This window comes from Molossus molossus, unplaced genomic scaffold, assembly GCF_014108415.1.
Source record: "Molossus molossus isolate mMolMol1 unplaced genomic scaffold, mMolMol1.p scaffold_m16_p_6, whole genome shotgun sequence".
In the NCBI taxonomy this organism is placed as follows: domain Eukaryota; kingdom Metazoa; phylum Chordata; class Mammalia; order Chiroptera; family Molossidae; genus Molossus; species Molossus molossus.
The window spans coordinates 73,535,929-73,553,935 of NW_023425399.1; the positions used below are offsets into that span (position 1 = coordinate 73,535,929).

Genomic DNA, 18,007 nt, shown 5'->3' on the forward strand with positions numbered 1-18,007 from the left:
GAGAAACATCGATCAGCTGCCTCCTGCATGTGCCCCACTGGGGATTGAGCCTCTAACCAGGGCATCTGCTCTGACTAGGAATCAAACTGGGACCTTTCAGTCCATGGGATGATGTTCAATCTACTGAGCCACACCAGCTGAGCAAGATGGATTATTCTTTTTTTTTTATTATTGATTTTTAGAGAGAGAAAGAAAGGAAGAAAGAGAGAGAGAGAGAGATCGAAACATTATTTAGAGAACATCAACTGGCCGCCTCCTGCGTGCCCCCAACTGGGGATTGGGCCCACAACCTGGGCATGTGTCCTGACCAGGAATCAAACTGATGACCGCTTGGTGCATGGGTCGACACTCAACCACTGAGCCACACTGGCCAGGCAAGATGGATTATTCCTAATAAATGTTGATTGGACAACTCATCAATAGAAAAAATAAAATTTAGCCCAGCCAGTGTGGCTCAATGGATTGAGCATCATCCCATTGAATAAGAGGTCCCAGTTTGATTCCCGGTCAGTGCACTTGCCCAGGTAGCAGGCTTGATCCCCAGTAGAGGGGTGCAGGAGGCAGCTGATTGATGTTTTTCTCTCACATCAATGCTTCTCTCTCTCCCTTCATCTCTCTCTAAAAAATCAATAAAAACATATTGAAAAAATATATCACAGACAAATGAAAAGATAAGCGACAAGCTAGGAGAAGAAAACTCACCACCTATGTAACTGAAAAAAATGAGTATTGTAAATAGTCCATTGATCAAAAGATAATGCAGTGGAAAACCGGAAAATGTTGTGAACAGGTGATTTACGGATATAGAACCTAATAGCTAATAAGCTTATAAAAAATTCTAAAACATCACTAATAGCTAAATAAATTAAAATGATGAGATAGCCCTAGCCGGTTTGGCTCAGTAATTACATTGTCGGCCTGTGGTCTGGAGAGACCCGGGTTCAATTCCTGCTAAGGGCACGTACCTTGGTTGCATTTTTTCCCCCGGCCCTGGTTGGGTCGTGCGGGTGGCGACCACTCGATGTGTCCCTTTCACGTTGATGTTTCTCTCTCCCTCCCGCCCTGTCTGAACAAAGAATGGAAAAATGTCCTCCGGTGAGGATAATAAAAATAAAAAATAAAATGATGAGATAATCATTTCACACTTCCCAAATTGAGAAAAATAATAAAGCCTAACAATAAGTAGTATTGGCAAAGGTGTGGGAAAGAAGAATCTTCATATACTGCTGGTCAAAGTATAAATTGTTACAGCCAATTTGTAGAACAATTTCATAGTAACTAGTACAGTTAAAACTCTTATTCCTAGATGTGGCCCCTAGAGAATCACACACATGCACAAGGAAATAGATAAGAAGGCCATTGTCTGTAAGTTATGTGTTTGTAAGTGAAAGTTTAGAAACAACCTAAATGTTCATGAGCAGGAGACTAGGTGGTAAATTGATACCAGAGTTCTATAAAGCACTGAAAATGGACCAACTGGACCAGGGGTCAGCAAATCAGGCTTACTGCCTATTTTTATAAATGAGTTTTATTCGAACACAGCCACACTAGATCATTTATGTATTATCTGTGACTGCTTTTGCACTGCAACAGCAGAGGTAAGTATTGTAACAGAGAACTTAATGATGCACAAAGCCTAAAATCATTTACTAACTGGCCCTTAACAGAAATTTACCAACCCCTGAAATAGAACTACAAGTATTAAATTGTGTAAATGTCAACATAATGTTGTATGAAAATAGCTTATTGCAGAATAATATGTACAGAGTTCAAAAACATGCAAAATACATAAGTATTTATAGATACTTGCTTATATAGTAGAGTAGTGTAAAATAAACACCAAATGCATGGTAGTACTTGACCATAGTGTGTGTGTGTGGGGGGGAGGTTATAGAGGGGCCCCTCAACAGTTTTGATAATATTCTAGTTCTTTAACAAATGTGGAACAAGTGAAAATGTTAGGATATGTAATTTTATAGTGGGACATGGATGTTGTATTACTTAACTATAGCTTTTGAACATTTAAAAATTTTCATAATTTGAAAATTGGATGATTTGATCTCACCTGATGTGTTAATGATGACAGATTAGTAGGGTTTTAATTAATGAGAAATGCTCTTAAATTTTTGTTTTCTAGCACAGAGTTTTCAAGTATTTTTTGTTTGATAGAAATGGAAAAATTCATACTTCAGTTAATTTTACCATTAATATTGTTTACATGTACAGTTTATTGACAGAAAGCATAAGGATAACTGAAAAGAATAGCACGAGCCTTTTTAGATTTGGAATAACATCAAGATGTCTGAGGCCTGATCTAAGATCTACCATAAAAAGCTAAGGGTGACTCCATCAGTGTGGCTTAGTTGGTTGAGTGTAATCCCATGCACCAAAAGGTCACCAGTTTGATTCCCTGTCACAGCACATTCCCAGGTTTGGGGCTCAGTGCCCAGTAGGGGGCATGCAGCAGACAGCCAATCAATGTTTCTATCTCCCTCTCCTTTTCCTCTGTCTCTAAAATCAGTAAAAACATATTTTTTTAAAAAGCTAAGGATGATAAAAGGCCCTTTATTCAAGAAACAAAGATGACAGATATTTAATTCATTGCATGATGTAAATGGTGTAATTTTTAAAAATAACCAAAAAACCCCACAAAAACTAGGGAATATATATTATGGAACAAAGAATACCACTGAGTGTTTTGGGTTTAATCTCAGCTCTGTCACTAACTAGCTGTATAACCTTGCAGAAGTCACTTTAACTTCTTGGGTTTAGTTTTCTTAAGCATAATGTGAGGCAATTAGCTTGAATGATTACACTGTTACTACTACTACTGCTACTACTACTACTGCTACTGCTACTGCTGCTGCTTCTGCTGCTTCTGCTACCTTCCCACCTCAGTCAAAGTCTTGTTGACTCCTGTTTTCAATCTATTGTTTCTATCAAGAAAAATTATCTTCCAACATAAGAAATAAATGTGGTAAAGGGGACTTCAAGCCCAAGATAGATGAAGACTTAGTAAACAGCCCCTAGTCAACATAGCCTCTTCAATCCATTAGTTCCTGTCTCCACTCCAGACTGGTTGAACTGCTCAGAGTCTTCAAACAGGCCAGTCTTTTAATTGGCTCAGAGTCTTTGTACCTCCTATTTGTTTCTTCCCATGTACTCTCCAACTTTAGGTTTGCTCCTATGGTTTATAGTTGCCAATTTGGGATGGTAATTAATATAATAAAGAACAGAATCCAAACATTCAGTCTCTAAAGGGGAGTAAAACCTGACTGAAAGGCCAATCATATCTGTAAATTTTTTTTAAAAGCCATGGGATTTACTTAAACAAGAGCTAGCTGTGTGGAAGAAATGGCTGGTGAATAAAATGGCAAGTGAATCTTAGGCTGCATTAGTAGATAGAAGCACAGTATGTGAAACATAGCCAAAGGACACCAATTCCTAAGGTTTTCGGGTATATTGCTGGTTATTCATTTAGAAGACACAGCTTCTAATTGTTGCTCTAGGTCTCGAAGGCAGAACCAGCACGAATTGGTAGATGTAAACTTAAGCTTTCCTTCACTCTAGAGCAGCGGTTCTCAACCTGTGGGTCACGACCCCTTTGGGGGTCAAACAACCCTTTCACAAGGGTCGCCTAAGACATAACAGAAGCAAAATTACAGTTATGAAATAGCAACAAAAATAATTTTATGGTTGGGGGTCATTACAACATGAGGAACTATATTAAAGGATCATGGCATTAGGAAGGTTGAGAACCATTGCTCTAAAGACATGATAGAATGATTGCCTTTATCACTGGAGGTGGTTATTACAGGAAGATTAGCTAAGTAAGGGACCAGGTTAGTGAACTTCCTCATAGGTGACCTCGTCCTCTCCTTTCTGTGATAATACAAGAATGATACAACTTTCTCTGGAATGTAAAAAAAAAAAAAAAATTTAAATCATAGATGACCCCCCACTAATTCCTTTTTGTTTCTGTTTTTGAGCACCAACTCTGTTGCTGGCTCTTTGGAGGGCTACAAAAATGAGCAACACCCCTTGTTGTGTTTTTCAGCATGGACCTTTCCTTTCACAACTATGTTTTTTTTTAATCCTCACTGGAAGACGTGTTTAGAGAGAGAAACATCAATGTCAGAAAGAAACATTGATTGGTTGCCTTCTGTACACTCCCCGACCGGGGATCAAACCCACAATCCAGGTTGACGTGCCCTAACTGGGATTGAACTGGCAGCCGGTGCACGGGACAATACTCATCCAACGGAGCTACTCTGGCTGGGCTCTTTTGCCATTATTTCTTTGTACATGAGAAAGTGGCAGCCTTTTTCTTTTTTATATTTCTGCCTTTATCCTGACTTCAGGACCACAAATATAACATTGCTATCTACCGACACAAATACGTCATGACATAAATTGGTTAAGAAATCTAAGTGAAGCCTTTGCCACTCTGTCCTGGGGCTTGTGCAGAAATGCCTTGCATGCAGTGAGCTTCAAGTGTTTTTTGAATTGAAATCTTTCATTTCTGTAACAGCATGACCTCTTCCCTTAGGCAAAACTTGAGTTTAATGTGTTGTTTTGTATATATGCTTGTTTTTCGAGTAGTTGATGGATTTACAACTGAGCGACAGTAACTTTCGACGACACATCCTATTGCAATATCTCATTTTATTCCAGTATCTCAAGGGACAGGTCAAATTCAAAAGGTAAGTATAAATTAATACATGGATACTAAATATAAACCACAAAAAGAAGGACTTGCTAATTGACATAGTTTTCGTATATATTGGGCTTACTTTATGTATAAGGGTCACATCCCTGAAAGATTTCTTTTGCAGCAACATTAGATAATCAAGCTTTTGTTAGAGAGACTAGATGTTAGGATATTTGTTTTAGAGAACAGATGCTGACTTTATCCATTTTCCATGTGAGTCTTTCCTGCTGAGCACCAGGCTCCCTGGGAGTTCAGTTGTATTGGTGGGTGGAGGTCTTGTTCGAGGCTTCCATCATCCTCTTCTCACCTCGCTCAGACCGTCTCCAAAACTGGTTTGCAAACTGAACCAATAATACTTCTTTCACAAGGTATGAAGCTGTCTCAGAAAATAAAAGTAAATCTCTGAAGCACAGAGGAATTCCAGTTTCTTTGGGGTTTCAGAAACCTAATCAGGACATCTACTGTCTACTTGAATACCTCCACCTATAGTGTAGATAATTTCCTTTTGTCCTGTCCATAATTAAAAGTAGAGTTCGCTGTTACTTGATGGTCTGTTTATTAAGTTTACAAAGAATTATTGTATTAGTTGTGTAAGGCACATGGCTTTACTACCGACTCGTTTCAGATCCCATTTTCATTACTCACTAGTAGCAGTTCAGCTCTTTCAGACTTGTAATTTTAAGATAACACATAGCAAGCACCCAGAAATGTTCTTTCTTATCCTTCTGTTTTTTGTGGAGGTTTGCTATAGCATAGTAGAAAGGTCAAGGGCTTTGGAGCCAGATGTAGGTTTGAATTCAAGCTTTATGGCCTTGGGCAAATCATTGAACCTCTGTAGTTTCTGTTTAATATGTACATGTACTCATTCTGAGAATTAAATAAATAATGCATGTAAAGTAATCAGATCTTGCTTGGCACACAGTAGTCTATTCATACTTATTGATTAGCTATTTATAAAGCACCTAATACATAGTGAGAGCTAAATTAATGCCAGCTATTAACAGTTTGGGTCTGCTTTCAGCCTTTTCTAGGGTTTTGGGTTTTTATTCACTATATTTTGATTGCATTTTAGAGGAATGCAGCATGCTCTATCTGAATGTGTGTCATGTAGAAGAATGTGTTAATATCATCTGAGGTTTTCATCCCATATTAAGCTTATTATTTTAGGAAACATTCATTGCTGTGTTTATATTTAAACAGATTAATTGAATATTTTATTCTCCTTTATACACTCTCATGTCAATTCTAACTATCTTATCTTGAGGCAAGAAGTTTCTCTTATAATCCTCTCATTTGTGATTGTTTTTATCTTGGTAATTTTTGATACTTTTTATATTATGGTTAACTTATCTGTTACATGTCTTGTGTTTATATAAACCTTAAAATTGAATATACATTGCTGTTAACTCAAGCATGCTATTATTGCTTTGTTCCGTAGTTCAAACTATGTTTTAACTGATGAGCAATCACTCTGGATTGAAGATACTACAAAATCAGTTTATCAAGTAAGTTCAACACGCAACAAACCCATGATTGAACAAAATGGAAATTTAGAATTTTCTTTGTTTCAGCCCCAAATAGGAAATAAGGATAAAGTTAAGCTCAGGTACAAGACCACAAACACTTCCTGGTTCTCTGCCTACAAACCACTCCTATGATGCAGAAAGTTGTTGAAAGCTTAGTATATTCTTTCTAATCACAGCTACTATCTGAAAACCCACCCGATGGAGAACGATTTTCAAAGATGGTAGAGGTATGTGTTTCATATTTACATAGTATTCTTAGCACCAAATAGAATTTGAGAAGGTCCCTTTATGCAAATGTAATTTCTTTGTTTTTCCCAGCATATATTAAACACTGAAGAAAACTGGAACTCATGGAAAAATGAAGGCTGCCCAAGTTTTGTGAAAGAAAGGTAAATATATACTTAAGCAATATGAGAAATATTAAAATGAAATTTGATGTGATTTTATTACATAGAGATATATGTATGTGTATATATGTATTTTATACAAAAAAATTTAAGTCGAGCTAAGTAATAATAAAACCACTTTGATTTATTTGAAATTTTTATCTCAAATTTCTTATAATTAAGCTCCCAGAAAACAATGATCAATTATTAATTATCAAAGAAAATGTATAACCACTTGTAATTTATACCCTGGTGTGGCATTTTTGTCTTTTATCTGATGAGTATTCCATAATAATATGAAACTTTCATCTTTTTAAGGAAGAAAACAATAAGTTTTCTTTCACATTAAATACTGTTCCATTTCTGCTGTCCATTTGTAATTCCACTATGTTTTGTTCACCATAGAGCATCAGATACCAAGCCAACGAGAGCAGTACGGAAGAGAACAGCACCAGAGGACTTCCTGGGGAAAGGGCCCAACAAAAAGATTCTAATGGGAAAGTAGGTTAACCTGTCTGCATATGTGGAATGTTGTTATTTTATATTTTGAAGGTGTTACTATAAGAACTCTCCAGTTTTTGTTTTTCCTGTCTTTTATGTGTTTGGTATATACATAGATGACTAAAGCAAAACACCTGTATCAGTCCAGAGGGCCTATTATGTGGTTTATGCAACTAGACATACTTCCACTGTGCCTCCTGCTTCCAAAATCTGTGCCTCTAGGCTCTGTGATTTTTTTAATCCTCACCTGAGGATATTTTTCCACTTATCTTTAGACAGAGTGTGAGGAAGAGAGAGAAACATTCATGTGAGAGAGACACATCGACTGGCTGCCTCCCATACAACCCCAACCAGGGCCATGGACCAAACCACAAATGAAGTACGTGCCCTTGACCAGAATCAAACCCACAGCTCTTCAGTATGTGGGCCGATGCTCCAACTGCTGAGCCGAACCGGCCAGAGCTAGGCTGTGCCATTTTTACCACGTCATAGACAATACAATTGCCATTACATTGATCCTGTTCACTTCTAGCTGTTGCAAGATACCACAATCCTTTCTATTACCTTCTTGTTAACTGTTCGTTGCTTGATACTTGCTTGAATGTTTTTAGAAAAAAAGTAATGATTATTGATTATCAGTCAATGTACACTCATGTAGAAAATTTGCTAAACCAAAAATTAATGAAGAGAATTAAAACTCCACTATTTAACTTTAAGTATTCTTATAGTTTTAAGGCATATGAAGATGGTGTTTATTAAAAATGTATTTGTGTCTGTTTCTGTTTTGTAGTGAGGAGTTAACAAGGCTTTGGAATCTCTGCCCTGATAATATGGAAGCCTGTAAATCAGACACAAGGCAAGTTTCACATATTTCACATCATGCTTTTCTCAAATTTTGAGTAGAGTAGAATGGCCTTTTGTAAGCTATCAGGAGAGTTCAAAAGAAACTTAAAAGTTTACTGTGGTTGACTTTGGCACAGCAAAATGTGGCTTTCCACCATAAAGCACCTAGAGGTGCTAATAAAATAATTTTAGAAATCACAATAAAGATCCACAAAAGAAGAGGGAACTAAAAACCAAGCTATGAACTAATGTTGTGGTTGCTTCTAGCTAGGGAGCAGTACTGATGATTCCCACTTTTGGAAACCAGGGAACTTAGGTTTTAACAGCCACAAAAGGACACAAGTTAAGGCCTTAGGCCTGCACGAATTTGTGACTTGAGTTTCCCCTGAATAAAATGGAGCCCTTTGATGCACGGCATTATCTGTAAAAGAAGGGCTGAGTGTGAGATGGAGGGACTTGCCCTCTGGTACAGGAAAACAAGAAAGCTTGTCCATTATTACCTAGGCTGTGGGCAAAAAAAGTATTCCTGAGAAAGTATAACCACAGCTCTGCTGCCGTGCATTCTTACAGTTTTAATATATTATAACAGCAGTGTAAAGGAACCCCCAAGCTAGGGGTGAACTGTAAAGTCCCGGGCTTTCTGGAGGTCACATCTTCAACCTAAGCCTCACAAGGACCCTACAGATACAAATCTTAAGATAGTTCACCATCCAGATTTAACAAAACATTCAAGAAGGCCGTCCACCATGAGTTTAGAGTCAATAGACAGAACAAGCAACAGAAATGAGCCACTTTGGAAAAAAAAACCATCAGATAAAGGCTCAAAATAAGTATATTTAAGATAACTAAAGACATAATAGAAGGAATAAAAAATAAAGGAACATGACACACTCAAAAAGGACCAGGTGAATTTGAAAAAACAAATCATACTTATAACAATGAGAAAATAGTCATTGGAATTACAAAATAGGCAGGTAAAATAGCAGGCTTGATACAAGTGAAACAGAACTCGTGGTTTTAAAAATCACTGAGAAAGCTGTACAGAGGGATCAAGAATTAGCAAATATGAAAAAGTTGAGAACCATAGAGTGGGAAGATCTAACAAACATCTAATAGAAGAAGGAAATAATAGAGAATGGGAAAGAGGCAGTAATCAAGGATATGACAGAATTTTTCTTTCAGAACCGAGAATTAGCATAAATTCTTAGGTTCATGAGGTACAGACCTAAGTAAGATAAAGAGAATAAATCCTTATCTCTGCACAATGTAATAAAAAGTTACCAGAGAGAAAAACCAGACCACCTTCAAAGGAGCAAAATTAGGCTGACAGCAGACTTCAAGAACAAAAGGAACCAAAGACAGTGGATAATAGCTTCCAAGTGTTGAAAGTATCGACCTCGAATTCTGTGACAAGTCAAACAGTGGGTTAGTGAGAAATAAAGTTACTTTCAGACTAAAGCTGTGAGAATATGTCAGCAGCAGTCTTTCTTTAAAAAGCTGTCAGAAGTTGAACCCAAAATCAATGTGTAAGTTGCAAAGGATTGCTATGCAAAGCCATTGGTAAATACAAATACATCTTATCAAGGATTCACTGTATAAAACAGTAATATTAATTGGGGGTTATTTTAATTTTTTTTCCTCACCTGAGGACATTTTTCCTTTTTTTTTTGTTCAGATAGAGTGGGAGGGAGAGAGAGAGCGAGAGAGAGCGAGAAACATAGATGGACGTGAAAGGGACACATCGAGTGGCTGCGTCCTGCACAGCCCTGACCCAGCCAGGGCTGGGGACAAACTGCAACTGAGGTACGTGCCCTTAGTGGGAACCGAACCCGGGTCTCTCTGGACTGCAGGCCAAAGCTCTAACCGCTGAGCAAAACCAGTCTGGCTAATTGGGGGTTATTTTAAAAGGTAGAAAACTAAGATACTTGATAAAAAGTGACATAGTATAAGAAGGAATGATTAGAATTAAAGATGTTACATATGGAGATAGAGATAATAAATAACTAGACTTCAACTAAAGCATGCTTGCTACATATGTAAAAGAAACAAGTTGAGGAAAAGTAAATATAAAAAATTCAAGCAGCCCTGGCCAGTTTGGCTCAGCGGTTAGAGTCGGCCTGCGGTCCAGAGAGACCCGGATTCGGTTGCCGCTAAGGGCATGTACCTCGGTTGCAGTTTGTCCCCGACCCTGGTTGGTCATGCGGGTGGCAGCCACTCGATGTGTCCCTTTCACGTTGATGTTTCTCTCTCTCTCTCTCTCTCTCTCTCTCTCTCTCTTTTCCTCTCTCTCCTCCCCACTCTATCTGAACAAAAAAAAATGGAAAAATGTCCTCGGGTGAGGATTAAAAATAAATAAATAAAAAATTCAAGCAGTCAAACGATAAATCAAGGTTGTAGATGGGTACAAGCAGAATTCTATTAATAGAAAATTCGAAAAGATTCAAAACAATATATGCTTAATTAAACACACACACACACACACACCAAATTCTAAAGAATGGCTACTTCTGGGGAGAGCAGAGAATGAAGTTAGGGAGGGTGCATAGGTACTCTCAACTCTGCCTATAGTGTTTGGAAGTCTGAAGTAGACAGGACAAAAGCCTAGGGTGTAATGACAAAACTAGCAAAACTAGGGTGTTTCAAACATGTATGAACGATAGTCTGGTTAGGATTTTAGTGTGAACCCTGTTTTGTCTAGTGTGACATGTAGGATGAAAGTGGTGGTAAACTCACAATCTTACAGGCTTGTAATGTTCACCATACAAAGCATGTTATTGTAATAAAAGTCATAAGATTTGGTGCTTGATTTTTCTTTAGAGCTCATTTTTCTCATTTTAGTCAAAGATGTCTACTGATCAGATCCTTAGCTCTTATTTGACTGTCTCAATTTTATTTCTAAAAATAGATTTAAAAAGATGCTATTAAAAACCAGCCATGCTACCATGGCAACAATCCAAAATAAGCTCAAAGTTAAACACTTGAAATTACAGTATGTCTGGTTATTAGTTTGGGCTTAATTCTGGTTTAAAGAACAAAAAGAAATCCATGACTCTGGACACGATACAAAAATTTCATGCTTGCTGAATAAATTCAAATGCTAGTAAACCCCTGGCTGCCCTCTGACTAGTAGCATCAGCATACATTAGTGTTTATAATACAGTGTGTGTCATATTCCACAGTGGAGAATACGTTGAAGGACCTGTACTGCCCTCTTTGTTGTCCCCTTTGAGAAGTTTAACTTTTGAGTCATTTGCCTCCTTAAAATTTGAGTTCCTAACTAATCTAACTATAAATCAAGTGTGGGTAACAGAACCTTTGCCACCATTTCATGAGTATTTATTAAGAACACAGGACCCTAACTTGTTATTTCTTAACATCCAGGGAATATATGCCAACTTTGGAGGAATTTTTTGAAGAAGCCATTGAACAGGCAGATCCTGAAAGCATGGTTGAAAATGAATATAAGTAAGTAATGTTTCTCATGAGCTGATTTTCTCCAATACTTTTTCTTAGGAATTTTATGTATACTAGAATGCTTATTAAGGGAGACAGGTGATGGAGTAGTCCTTTTCCTCTTAGATGAGTTTATGTACCAAGGTAACATTATTACACATCTGAGTGGCCATTCCCATGATTTAACATGCATGACAAAATCAAGCTTGTTTCAGAAAATAAGGAAAATTCCCCTTGTGCCTACATCTCTCTCCAACTATCACCTATTTTCTCTGTCCCCCTTCAAATCATAGTACAGGCATACCTCATTTTATTGTTCGCTTGATTACACTTGACAAATGTCCATTATTTTACAAATTGAAGGCAAACCCCTATACCAGCAAAAATAATTACAGCTCACTTATTGCAGTAGCCTGGAACCAAACCCACAATACCTTTGAGGTATGACTATCTCCCAACAGCTGTTGATAATTGCTGCCTTCATGTCCTCACCTCCCACATTGTCCTTAACCCATTCTTGCTGGGCCATCTCTGCCTGTCAAATAGCTTTTATCAAAGTCACCTCTTCTTTTTGACCTCTCAGCAGCATTCTCCAGTTCATCTCTCCCACATCAGATAACATTTGCTTCTCTTGACATCCATCAAACTACAGCTCCTACTACTGTTTTTCCTTTTGTCTGCTTTTCAGTCTCCATTGCTGGCTCCCCAATCCTCTGCCTAACTATAAAATTTTGGAGTAACTTCAGGACTCAGTTTCAGGTTCTTCAATTATATCTTCTAGGTGACACCACACAGCCCCATGGTTTTTAATAGGCCTCATGGTGTTGATTTAAGGGAAGGGGCCCTCTTGTCAAACTGCTTAGGTTCCAATCCTGGGACTTGACCACTTAACTGGCGAGGCTACTAGGACTAATATAACCCCTGCTTGTTTCCTCATCTATTAAATAGGAATAGTACCCATTTCACAGGGTTATTCTGAGGATTAAGACGATCTACTTTGAAGCATGCATGATATGTAGTTAGCACTACGAAAAGAGTGCTATGACCAGTTCTGATCGATTTCCCATGCATCAGCCGGTGATCTTTAAATCCGCAAGTCAGATCTCCTGCTTAAAAAGTCAGTACCTCCCAGGTACTGCCTGTTAAAATTAAGATGAAATCCAACCACCTTACTGAGGTCTAAAAGATCTCCTTTATCTGATTTGTACCTACTTACCTCTCCAGTCACATCTCTTTGCTTATTTTCGCTCTGCTCTAACTATACCAGCCATTTCTGTTCAACTCAAAAGATAATTCCACCTCAGGACTTTTGTACTTGCTGTTCATTTGCTTGAAACTTCCCTCATGGCACTCCCATGGCTTGATCCTCAATTCAGCACTCATCTTAGTGAGCGTTTTCCTGACCAAGCTCTTCCCCTTTTCCCTCTGTAATGCAGCCTTGTTGTATTTATTTCATAGCACATATCACCATCTGAAATTCTCATTCCTCATCCTTACCACTATCTGAAATTGTATTATACCTTGTATTTATCAATAATGAGGCTTTGCAACAGAGTCCACACCTATGTCAGTTACTTCCTAAGCACTTACCTTGTATAACTAAGGTACAAACTGTTCTTGTCTCCATTTTACAGTTAAGGAAATTAAGGCAGAGGGTAAATACTTTACTGGAGCTTTCAGTTAGTAAAGGGCAGAGCCAGGAAAAGCACTTTGGCCTCAAGGGCCCTGAACTGCAGGTTTGTAGTGCCTCAAGTGTTCAGGGGGAACTTACAGTCTCCACGACTCCTGAGTGCCCAGCCCAACACGTATTTGTTGAATGAATATTGATTTATTATTGTTAGGTAAGACTAGGAAGATTTTTCTTTAAAGTGATAGCCCTCTAAGATTAAAGAACTTGGGTGGTATGGATCTCTGGAGAGGAAGAAAGTTTGCATGGCCCTGGCCAGTTTGGCTCAGCGGATAGAGCGTCGGCCTGCGGACCAGAGAGTCCCGGGTTCGGTTCCTGCTAAGGGCACGTGCCTCGGTTACGGTTTGTCCCCAGCCCTGGTTGGGGTCATGTGAGTGGCAATCACTCGATGTTTCTCACATCGATGTTTCTCTCTCTCCCTCCCTCCTGCTCTGACAATAAATGCAAAAATGTTCTCGGGTGAGGATTTAAAAAAAAAAAGTTTGTATGTATAATTGACAGGGAAAAAATGCTTAAAATATTCAAACTGTTTAAACAGAAATGTGTCAGATAAACACTTGTAACTATTTAGGCAAAGCCTCATAACATGGCGTTAACTTGGGATGGGTCCCCACTGTCCAGGGATAGTTTTGAAGGTGCCAGTGTATTTCAAAGGTAATGAGGCTCTAAATAAACCAGGTTACTACTCTAACAACTTGGGGAGAAGAGGGTATTTCCAAATGACTTGCAAAAACTCATAAAAGGAAAATGAAATGTTCTTCTGCAGCTTGCCTGTTTCAGGAACACTTTCTTTAGAATTTTCCTGAGGTCTATTTCTCACTTTACTGGGTACCACTTATTACCACTTTGCTTCCTTAAGGAACATTTCATGGATTCTGTCTTGGCATCACTGCTTACTCTGTTGGCTACTGGATATTTCTCTTTTAGTTTTGGAGTCATTTTCATTCCTTGAAATTGGTACCGAGCAAAGTAAAGTTTAGGTGTTACATAAATAGGAAACTAAATGTTGATTAAATTAACACAATCGGAACTCACTGTTGAACTTATATTCTGGAACTCACACCTGAAGCTGACATTGCTGTATGGTATCAACTCAATAAAACATGGTGAAACTATTATTATAAATTCATTTTCCCCCAAGTAACTAGATTATTTCCGTTTTGCACATACGGCGTCTAGCCAGTACTGGACACATACTAATTGACTTTGTAAAATTAAGTGAAATACAAATAAACTTTTACAAACTTTTTTCTTTTTAAGATAGAGTGGGAGGGAGAGAGAGAGAAACATCGATATGAAAGGGACACATCGAGTGGCTGCCTCCCGCATGACCCAACCAGGGCCAGGGACAAACTGCAGCCAAGGTACGTGCCCTTAGCAGGAACCGAACCCGGGTCTCTCTGGACCACAGGCCATCGCTCTAACCACTGAGCCAAACCGGCCAGGGCACAAATAAACTTATAAAATGTGCTTGCTCTGTGTGAACCTGCCTCTTCAGACTCTGTTGGCTGCTATTATAAGTGAATTGCACACTGAGGTTCTTTAGGACTGTGATCAGAATGAAAAGAATGGTGCCTTCAACTACTTTAATCTTAAGAGTATAGAATTTCACATGGCGAATTAACATTAATTAGAAGGGAACAGAGAAATTAGAAAACTATGAATTATAAGACCAGCATCTCTTTTTATAGGGCTGTGAACAATTCAAATTATGGTTGGAGAGCCCTGAGACTGTTAGCACGGAGAAGCCCTCATTTCTTCCAACCAACCAACCAGCAGTTCAAAAGTTTGCCAGAATATCTTGAAAACATGGTAATAAAGCTAGCCAAGGAATTACCAGTAAGTATTGATCATTTTTTCACTTCCTTTAGTCAATGTTATCTTCTTTAAAACTTCTTTATCGTTATTTGAGCAGAGCTGAACTTGAGTTTATGGTGAAAAAAAATACACAAACTCCCATGTTTTATAATGAGAAAAAACACATTTGAGAACACATTTTATAGGAAGTACATAAACAGATAAACTAACTTTAATAATTTTTATTTAAGTATGTTTTTTTTTTTTTTTTTTTTATCCTCACCCGAGGATATTTTTCCATTTTTTGTACAGATAGAGTGGGAGGGAGAGAGAGAGAGAGAAACATCGACGTGAAGGGACACATCGAGTGGCTGCCACCCGCATGACCAACCAGGGCCGGGGACAAACTGCAACCAAAGTACGTGCCCTTAGCGGGAACTGAACCCGGGTCTCTCCGGACCGCAGGCCAATGCTCTAACCGCTGGACCAAACCGGCCAGGGCTAAGTATGTTTTTATTGATTTGTTTTTTAGAGACAGGATGGGAGATAGAAACATCAATGTGAGAGAGAAACATCGATTGGCTGCCTCCTGCATGCTCCCTACTGGGGATCGAGCCCACAACCCAGGCTTGTACCCTGACCAGGAATCGAACAGGGACCTCTCAGTAATCCACTGAGCCACACTGGCCAGGCCTAACTTTAATAATTTTTATACAGCATGTAATCGAAGTCTACAATACTTTGTTTTTGTTGGTGTGTTATATTGTCTTTTATCAAAGACAGAGTAGCAGTAGGCAACTTGGCCTTTCTCCTCTGCTCTTTTCCAGTACTATTTTCTCATTGTATTATTATAATATGCGCATAAAACATAATAAGGATACAGTTGCTCAACCCGTCTTCCCTAGGCCATTGTTACCATATGCTAGGTATTTGGAAATCATTTTAACATCCTTTTAACTGGCTTTGGGGGGGGCAAGGGGAGTTTTCCAACTCCATCTGCTCCTCCAGGTTAACCCTGTCCTATGTGTGATACTTACCTGGCATTCACATTTAACACTCAAGGGTCAAGTTCTGGGCCCTATACTTGGAATGTCACAATTACACTATCTAAAAAACTCCCCAATTATTTTTAGAAGTTGGCATTCTTTTAAACATTCTTCTTACTCATTTTAGCCTCCTTCTGAAGAAATAAAAACAGGTGAGGATGAAGATGAGGAAGATAATGATGCTTTACTGAAGGAAAATGAAAGTAAGAATTGAATTTTCTTGGCTATTTTACAAAATTGGAAAAAATTGTGTTCTTTGTTGAGAGGTACATTATTTAATTTGATCTACTTCTCAACTTCTACCATGTTGAAAGCATTGCTTGAAAATTATTTAAAATATTACATTTTATACAAAAAAGTTTGGACGTGACAGGAAGGACGGTACTTTACATTTGAAGGTTAATTCTTGGTGGGAACAAAGTGGGAACAAGCTGGTTTCAGGGGAAACCATCATCATTATAATAGAGGCAACAGCTTTAAATTTGATTATTGATTTCCTAATGATCATGATCATAAGAACAGTATTCAATCCCTGTGGAAAATATAAAAAGGAATTATTCTACTTTTAAAATAAACCTTAAAAGGAATTAATATCTCATTGGCCCCATATCTTCTGTTGTGTACGTTGAATTGTACATGTCCTTGTACTTTGTACATAATTTATGTTTTCTAGGCCCTGATGTTCGACGAGACAAACCTGTAACAGGGGAACAAATAGAAATATTTGCCAACAAATTGGGTGAACAATGGAAGATTCTGGCTCCCTACTTGGAAATGAAAGACTCTGAAATTAGACAGATTGAATGTGACAGCGAAGACATGAAGATGAGAGCTAAGCAGCTTCTAGTTGCCTGGCAAGATCAAGAGGGAGTACATGCAACGCCTGAAAATCTGATTAATGCACTGAATAAGTCTGGATTAAGTGACCTTGCAGAAAGTCTAACTAATGACAATGAGACAAATAGTTAGCTTATTTTTTTTTTTTTATTAAAACTATGATAAGATTTTGTTACCAAGCAGCATTTGATAAGAGGTCCACTGGTTTTGGTAAACAATAAACATTTTTATAACAGTTGTTGTACAGTTGGCTGGTACTCCAAGTACAGAACACATATTGGCTCTTGATAACTGACCTCAGGGTTTTGGGAGGAGGGAGGAGTATGTTGAGAAAATGGCCAAAGTGATCTCAAGGTCACAACATATTTTTGTTAAATTAAATGTATTCATAATGAAGTCAAATAAGTGACATTTAGGGGTATGGTGTTTCCTAAGATATACTATGCCAAATTAGTTTCTGCATGCCATTAGTTGGTATTCTGAAAATCCCAGAATAAGACTTTCTGAAACCATATGACTGCTCTAGTCTCATTCATGCTTTAAAGCAGAGGATCAGCCAAAAATGGTCCATTTACCACCTGGTTTTATAAGTGAAATTTATCAGCATATAGCCATGCTGATATTTTAGGTATTGTCTATGGATTCTTTCCTGCTACAATGGCAAAGTTTAGTAGTTGCAAAAAAAGATGTTGCGGCCTGCAAAGCTTAAAATATGTACGTAATATCTGGCCCACTACAGAAAATACTTGCCGACCCCCAACTTTAAAAGAAATGGGGTGATGTCTAAAACCTAGTTCTTTTAGCCTTACAAAAATTATTTAACCTCTCAAGTCGCTATAATAAGGATGCATATCTCAGGGATTGCTGTGAAGTTCAAATGAGATGTATGTGAAAGCACTAGATAGTAACAGTTGGAGACAGAATCATCTACTTTTCCTGTTCCCATATAAGCATTAACCTTTAGGGGTCTAAGATTAGGTTAACATTGTTTTGAATCCTGAATAACTACTACTAAATGTATATTACACTAAAACACTCTTGCTTGGACTTAACTTCACTAGTAGCTAGTCCAGCAGTATACAGTTCAGCTCTAATATCAAAAGGGCCTCAGTGCTAGTGGCACAGCATATAAGGCATGCTCAAGAGTCGAGACATTTTCTTGCCTACTCTCAAAGACCTTATATGCAGGGCTGAATTCTAAAATAACCTTATTGGTTTAA

At 38.0% G+C, this 18,007-nt stretch overlaps 1 protein-coding gene across 1 annotated transcript in view; it reads left to right on the plus strand.

Annotated features, from left to right (window-relative positions):
- The window catches only part of THOC1 (THO complex 1), a 53,962-nt gene extending 36,940 nt beyond the window's left edge, over nucleotides 1-17,022 (plus strand). The window contains exons 12-21 of the mRNA XM_036244048.1: nucleotides 4,603-4,703; nucleotides 6,150-6,216; nucleotides 6,414-6,464; nucleotides 6,556-6,626; nucleotides 7,029-7,124; nucleotides 7,915-7,980; nucleotides 11,349-11,432; nucleotides 14,799-14,946; nucleotides 16,078-16,153; nucleotides 16,624-17,022. Coding sequence (XP_036099941.1) covers nucleotides 4,603-4,703; nucleotides 6,150-6,216; nucleotides 6,414-6,464; nucleotides 6,556-6,626; nucleotides 7,029-7,124; nucleotides 7,915-7,980; nucleotides 11,349-11,432; nucleotides 14,799-14,946; nucleotides 16,078-16,153; nucleotides 16,624-16,919 — 1,056 coding nt within the window. The 3' untranslated portion in view covers nucleotides 16,920-17,022. The remainder of the gene's footprint in view (nucleotides 1-4,602; nucleotides 4,704-6,149; nucleotides 6,217-6,413; nucleotides 6,465-6,555; nucleotides 6,627-7,028; nucleotides 7,125-7,914; nucleotides 7,981-11,348; nucleotides 11,433-14,798; nucleotides 14,947-16,077; nucleotides 16,154-16,623) is intronic.
- The last annotated feature ends 985 nt before the right edge of the window (nucleotides 17,023-18,007 follow it).